Source organism: Miscanthus floridulus, chromosome 16 (genome assembly GCF_019320115.1).
Source record: "Miscanthus floridulus cultivar M001 chromosome 16, ASM1932011v1, whole genome shotgun sequence".
Lineage (NCBI taxonomy): Eukaryota > Viridiplantae > Streptophyta > Magnoliopsida > Poales > Poaceae > Miscanthus > Miscanthus floridulus.
Window position 1 is genome coordinate 42871807 of NC_089595.1, and position 6993 is coordinate 42878799.

At 53.7% G+C, this 6993-nt stretch overlaps 1 protein-coding gene across 1 annotated transcript; it reads right to left on the reverse strand.

The window, feature by feature from the left end:
* Positions 1-818: 818 nt before the first annotated feature.
* Positions 819-2604, reverse strand: LOC136511425 (mediator of RNA polymerase II transcription subunit 32-like). The gene is made up of 2 exons (XM_066505487.1): positions 2124-2604; positions 819-867 (listed from the first exon to the last, which is right to left on the reverse strand). The coding sequence occupies exons 1-2, from the start codon at positions 2519-2521 to the stop codon at positions 819-821; spliced, it is 447 nt and encodes a 148-aa protein (XP_066361584.1). The 5' UTR covers positions 2522-2604.
* Between the last annotated feature and the right edge of the window lie 4389 nt (positions 2605-6993).

The window sequence follows — 6993 nt, forward strand, 5'->3', positions numbered from 1 at the left end:
GAAGTTGTACTTCATGTAGCATAGTCAATTTTTTTTCTACACACAATAGTTTAACATACATTTAAGACACAGTGACAGTGGTGGGTATGTCTGATTTCTTTTGTGAAAATGACAGGTGAATATACTCTGAGAACAACAAAAAAACAGTACTGTTTTGTCAACTCAAATATCATGAATCTATAGGGGCCATAGCACTGGTGAAAAAGTCTTAGGATCCATAGAACGAGAAAGGAACGAATTTATTTTAAGCTTATCTATCTCAACACAGGGATCCCAAGTGCCTGTTTAGTTGCACTTCATTTTGCAAAATTTTTCAAGATTCCCCGTCACATCGAATCTTTGGACGCATGCATGAAGCATTAAATATAAATAAAAAATAAAACTAATTACACAGTTTAGACAAAATTCACGAGACGAATCTTTTAAGCCTAATTAGACTATGATTGGACACTAATTGCCAAATAACAACGAAAGTGATACAGTACTATTTCGCCAAAAAATTTGCAAACTAAACAAGGCCCAAGTTCCCAACCTGTGAAAAAGTCTTAGTTTAACATATATTTAAAGTATTGGGCCATAACCAATGGGCATAAAACATTAATGTTGAATACTAGTGTATATCTCAAAATGGAAGGGCAAAAACGGGCAGCAAAGCGAAATTGACTTGGTTCATGTCCTTGCAAATATCAACACCGCAAGGTTAATGCTGTCACTCATAGAAACACAGCAATGACAAGTTCTTTGTTTCTCTTGAAGGAGAAATGCTACAATTCCATATGTGAAGGACGACGCCACTAGTTAATTCAGTAACTCCATACCTACTGGCCGCCCTCCTCGGGGTGTTGCCCTCCGGCGCCGGCATTGGGGATCCAGATTCAGTGACTTTGCTTGAGCAAGTCACGTTGTAACTTTCGCATCATCTCCTCCGTCCATTTTACATCCGATGGCACTAGGTGATTCCAACGAGAAATCACAGTGCAGAGAGCCCAGACTTGGCATTTTCCACCTAGGCCGGTGATGCTCGCCGACCAGCGCTCTCCCTCACGCACCGCGCAGCCCCGTTCAACTCGTCGTCGCCGGAAGCAGCATCTCAGACTCCTACATGGGCGCTCTCGTCGGGCTCTGCGTCCCTCGCTGGCTCGTCGCCGTCCCGCCCGTGCGACGTTGCAGGTCGCCAAGTTATTGCACGCCATCGTTTGCGAGGGGTGACGCGCGGCTGGCTGGGCCACGGGCCACGTCTTGGCGGCGGCGCCGAGCAGGTCCCCAGGCGCGACGCAAATGGCCTGCAGTGGCGGGGTGGGAGGGCGGCGGCGAGGAAGGGGCCGTGGGAGGCGGGGCAGAGCCGGCTGCGCCGAGTGGCGGCAGGGTAGGGTCGGCGCGCGGGGGCGGGGGCGACGCGTGGCTGGCTGGACCACGACATGGCGGCGGCGCCGAGCAGGTCCCCTGGCGCCACGACGGTGCGGTGGTGCAGCACGAGGCACGGGAGTGCGACGGCCGCCAGGAACATCAGCGACTTGGCCGCCCTCTGGACCTCCGCGCCCGCGCCGCCGTGACCCTGCTGCTGCTGGAGGTGGTCAGGAGCGGCGGCGCGCGTCACGGACAGCGGCGGCGGCGGCGGCGCGGACATGTGCGCGCGCGTGAGAAAGTCAGCACGGCTAGGATCCGGGTGCCAGCGAACGCGCGTAATGGGCAGCGGCGGCGGCGCGGCCATGTGCGCACGCGTGAGAAAGTCAGCCCGACCAAGATCCAAGCGCCGGCGAACGCACGGGTTGGGAACGTCGCGAGGGCACCAATGAGGCCTGTCGGCGCCGCTGACGCAGTCACGACTGTCAACTCCGGCGCGTGGTCCAGTATCGCTCTTCCAGCACAGGATGGCGGTGGTGGTACGGCGTAGGAGGGCTGCAACAACGCAGCGCATAGTGTAGGACTTGGGCAATGGAGACACAAGGTGCGGGAGGGCAGCGGGCGGTGGCTGCAGCGGCTCATCGTAGGGGGCTCAGCGTGAAAAGGTGAGGCAAGTTTCTTTGAGCCGTCGGATGTTGCTTCGACGTCGGATACGTACCCGAAAGTTACGTTGTGACTTGCAAGAGCAAAGTTACCGAATCTCAGTCCGGCATTGGGGGGTAGCGGCACCGCCGCTGCCGCCGGCTCCTTTGGCGCAGGCACCGTGCTGGAGCTCGATGACAAGCCACTGGACGGCCTTGCTCATCTGCTCGAGGCGGACGGCGCTGATGGGCTTGATGCCGGGGGCGGCCACGGATCCGGCGGAGGCGGAGCCCGTGGCCTCGTCGACGAGGCACTCGGAGCCGATGCGCTGGCGGATGGACTCGACGAGCTCCTCGGCGTGGTCGCAGGCGACGCGGAAGAGCTCCCAGCGCTGCTTGAAGGCCTCGAGCGCGGCGTCCGTGGCCGCCGTCTTCTTCTCGCCGCCCGACTGCGCGCAGGCCTCCACCACAGCCGCCGCCGCCGCCGCCATGAAGTCGTCGTACGCCGCGCTCAGGTGGTCCACAGTCGCCTCCATCCCTCCCTCGCCCCCAGCTTCTGTCGATTCGATCGGCCCTAGCCCCCCAATTCGACACGACGACCCCGAAAGCGAAGGTTGGAAAGCAGCGCAGCTTCCCCGCGATGTTATTGTCTCAGGCTAGCGTGAAAACAGGAAATGGCCCAACCGAAATCAGGATGGACCTCCCCGCATCTGTCCCATCTGGACCAGGGCTAGAGATACTAGGGCATGGATTTTTTTTAATAATACTATTTAATATAAAATTGCATTAGTATAGAATAAATTCTATCTAAAAAATTATAGAATGGGTGCAAGACGGATTTGATGAGCTAATGAACTGTTCAGCTGCTCATTTTTTCAGTGCTGCTACTGCTTCTTGTGCTTTTACAATAGTGTTTTGCTCTCCGCCTTGTAGCCGCTGCAGCTATGATTTTGCAGCCGCTACAGCTGTGAATGAAGGCCCTACATCCATTTGTAGGGTATTAGGGTTATGCGAGTTGAGCTACGGGTAGAATATGAGCAGTGACTAAGTTAGAGCAAAATGAAGAGAAGTGTGCAGCGTTTCAAATTTTAGGGGTGTATTTTGCACCCACTAGCTGTTGAGTACCTTCGCCCTGGATACGAGTAAATTGGTTGAGGATATATCAAATGTGAGGGCACCCTCTAGATTGATCTATAGAATTATCTACGATGTGATGTCTGTTCTTAGGAGGTTTTTCGAGGCTTTGGGGCGGGCCAAGGTTGGGGTGAGATGATATTCGAGGGCTTTTCACCAAGCAAGGATAGAATGATGAAGTTTGTCCAGAGGCTAAGAGCAATGATTTTATGGCGTCGCCTAGGCATCATGGCGGTTTCCCAAGCGAGGCATCCCGCCCGCCACGCCTTCCCCGCGTATGCCGTCGCCTGGGGCGGTATGGCGTCGCCTCGTGGCATTCGCGCGGGAAAAAAGGGTGCGGCCCGATGCGCGCGCGAGAAGGGAGAGGTGCGGGAAAGGAGATGCGCGCGCGCCTGTACCCCCCACGCAGGCACGCCCCATCCCTGCAGCGCGCCAATTGAGAGAGAGGAGGAAAGAGAGGAGAGAGGGGCAAGAGAAGAGGGTGGCACCTGGCGTCCATCCGCGGCAGCCCGGCACCTGGAGTCCACCCGTCGGCACCTAGAGTCCGTCTGCTGCCTGGAATCCGCCGAGGAGGAAGTCCTCCTCTACTCTGCTCATCTGCGCCTCCTCTGCTCTGTTGTCTACTCCTCTGTGATGCCCTCAGCCCCTTAGGTATATGCATATCTCCTCTCCTTTGCTCCTCCTCTTCTTTGCTCTTCCTTTCACCTCCTTTGTGCTATATAGCCATAAGCCATGTGCTCAGTCAGTGACCTATGTAGTGCCTAGTGACCTAGTGCCTAGTCATAAACCATCTGCTAATATTTTTTTGCTACTTGCATGTGCCTACTTGATAGTTGATATTTTTTATCTTTGCATGCAGTACCAGCCAACAGGAAAGAATGGCTAGTCCCCCTTCTATCAACAATGGCAACTATGACCCAAAGACTGATAAAGCAAGGAAGGCCAAATCAAATGATCTAGGCTGGAAGTATGGTTATTAGGCAAACCTTCAAAACCGAGATCAGGTGACATGTACCCTTTGTGACATTGAGGTTTGTGGAGGGATAAAAAGGTTGAAGCAACATTTGGCAGGTGGCTATGGAGATGTCAAAATGTGTCTGAAGATGACTACTACTATTAGAAAGGAGATGAGAGATTATTTGGAATCCAACAGGAGGAGAAGGCCATTGTTCTTAGAAGAGGGTGATGAACAGCAAGAGGAAGCAGATGTGGAGGTGCTGGAAGCAGGAGCAGCTGAATTGACTAAAGTTGGAGAAAGTGCACCTGAAGGATCCCAAACCTCCAAGGTGTAGCCAAGTTCAGGGACTGCAGCCAAACAAAGGTGTGCAACCTATTTGTTCAAGGCTCCTGCAACAAAGAAGACCAAGGAAGTGCCAAAGGGGAATAAGTCAATTATTCAAATGCTTCGTCCAACACCTGAAGAAATAGTTGATCAAAGACATCAAGGTTGTTCTCAACCCACAATTCCAGCTAAGACTAAGTCCAAAGAGAAGCATTACGTGGATATGCAGTGGGCATTGTGGTTTTATAAATGTGGCATACCCTTTAATTCAGCAGCAGCACGACAATTTCAGATTGCAATTGAGGCAACAACATAGTTTGGTTCTGGGTATGTGCCACCTTCTCCCCACCTGCTTGGAGAACCATTGCTTAATGATGTTGTGAAATGGACTAGCAATGTGAGGGAGGAACATGAGCAGGCATGGAAGCAATATGGCTGCACTCTTATGTCTGATGGATGGATGGATAGGTGGAGCCGACATCTGATCAATTTCTTGTGAACAGCCCTGAAGGCACATACTTCATAGAGTCTGTTGATGCATCAGCTGAAGTACATGATGCTTTTATGCTTGCTGATCTGTTAGGGAAGAAGATTAATGAGATTGGGAAGGAGAAGGTGGTCCAAGTCATCACTAACAATGGGGCTAACTACAAGGCTACGGGTAGGATTCTAATGGAGAGGATTCCTACACTGTTTTGGAGCCCATGTGCTGCACACTGTTTGGACCTGATGATGGAAGAAATAGGGAAATTGTAGGCATTCAAGAAGACCATTAACGAGCAAGACGTATCACAACTTTCATCTATATGCATGGGAGGATTCTTAGTTTAATGAGAGAGAAGACAGGTGGGGCTCATCTTGTGAGACCTACAGCAACTCGATTTGCTACTTCTTTTCTCACTTTGAAAAGTTTGCACAAGCACAAGGATGCTCTAAAGGCTTTATTTCATAGTGAAGAATGGTCTAAAAACAAATTGGCAAAAACTAATGCTGGTGATAATGTGCATTCCATTGTCTTCTCTGTTGAATTTTGGAATTCAGTTGAAGATTGCCTTAGAGCTTTAGCTCCATTCCTTATTGTTCTTAGGGTGGTTGATGGTGATGAGAAGTGTCATGTGCGGGCACACATACGCCCGGTGTAGGAGGGCCCGCGACGTCCGCAGGGACGCCGAGCGCGCGGTCAGGACCTAGGAGGGGCAGGCGAGTGGCTCAGAGGAAAGATAGTTAGTTGTTTCCTTGCTAGTTAGTTGTTTCCTTGTTAGGCTAATCCTAGAATTAAGGAGAGCCTTCTCCATCTGTTAGGCAAAGGGCCATATATTCTGTACGCTGGAACCAATTGAGATCAAGCAGAAAGTTATCCCTAATCTCCCTATTTCTCTACAAGCCGACGGGAGAGGGGCATAACCTCGCCGGCGTGACGGACGGCGGCTACGAGCTACGTAGCCGAGGTCCGGCCAGTCAGGGGTACGAGGCCCTTGACAACCTGGTATCACGGTCTCATCGATCCTCGCCCACGCGCTCCGATCACTCGTCCACCACAGTCCCACACCCGTCGCCGCCGCCATCACCGCAAAGCTCCACCGCAGCCATGGCCGAACCCACCCTTGCCGACTTGCTCGCTGCACTGAAGACCCTCAGCGCCGAGGTGTCCTCCCTAAAGTCCAACATGGCGGCCATGAAGGACAAGTCCTCATCGTCATCGGACAACGACAGCGGCCATCGCCCGGACGGGCAGCGCGATCAGGATCCGTTCTTCAAGCACAAAAAGTGGGATTTTCCCCGCTTTGATGGCACTGTCGATCCAATGCTCTTCATCAACAAATGCGAGTCGTATTTCCGCCACCATCGCACCATGGGGGAGGAACGTGTTCGGATGGCATCTTACCATCTAGACGACATCGCACAGCTATGGTACAACCAGCTCGAAGAGGACGATGGCACACCATCCTGGGGTCGGTTCAGGGACCTCCTCAACGAACGCTTCGGGCCGCCCCTCCGCTCCGCCTCAATGTTCGAGCTCTCCGAGTGCCGCCGTACCGGGACCATCGACGAATACGCCAATCGCTTCCAAGCCCTCCTTCCCCGCGCCGGGCGGCTTGATGAGTCCCAACGGGTCCAACTCTTCACCGGTGGTCTCCTCCCGCCCCTGAGTCACGCGGTGCGCATCCATCATCCCGAGTCGCTCTCCACCGCGATGAGTCTGGCGCGTCAGGTGGACCTCATGGAGATCGACAAGTCCCCTCCGGCCCCAGTCCGGCCAGGCGCCCGTGGTCTGCTGCCGCCACCATCACCTCGTCCAGCCCTGCCTACGCCGCCACAGCCGCTCGCCCTGCCCGCGCCCCCGGCGGGTGCCGAACAGGGTCGTCGCGAGGGGCACCAACGCGGCAACCAGCGGCGTCTCTCCATGGTGGAGTAGGCGGAACGTCGCCACCTTGGCCTATGTTTTAACTGCGATGAAAAATACTCTCGTGGCCATAAAAGGTTTTGCAAGCGGATCTTCTTCGTCGACGGTGTGGAGATTGATGACTCCGATGACATGGCTGCCGCAGGGGACAAGGAGGCTCCCTGTTTCTCGCTGTAGGCCATGGCGGG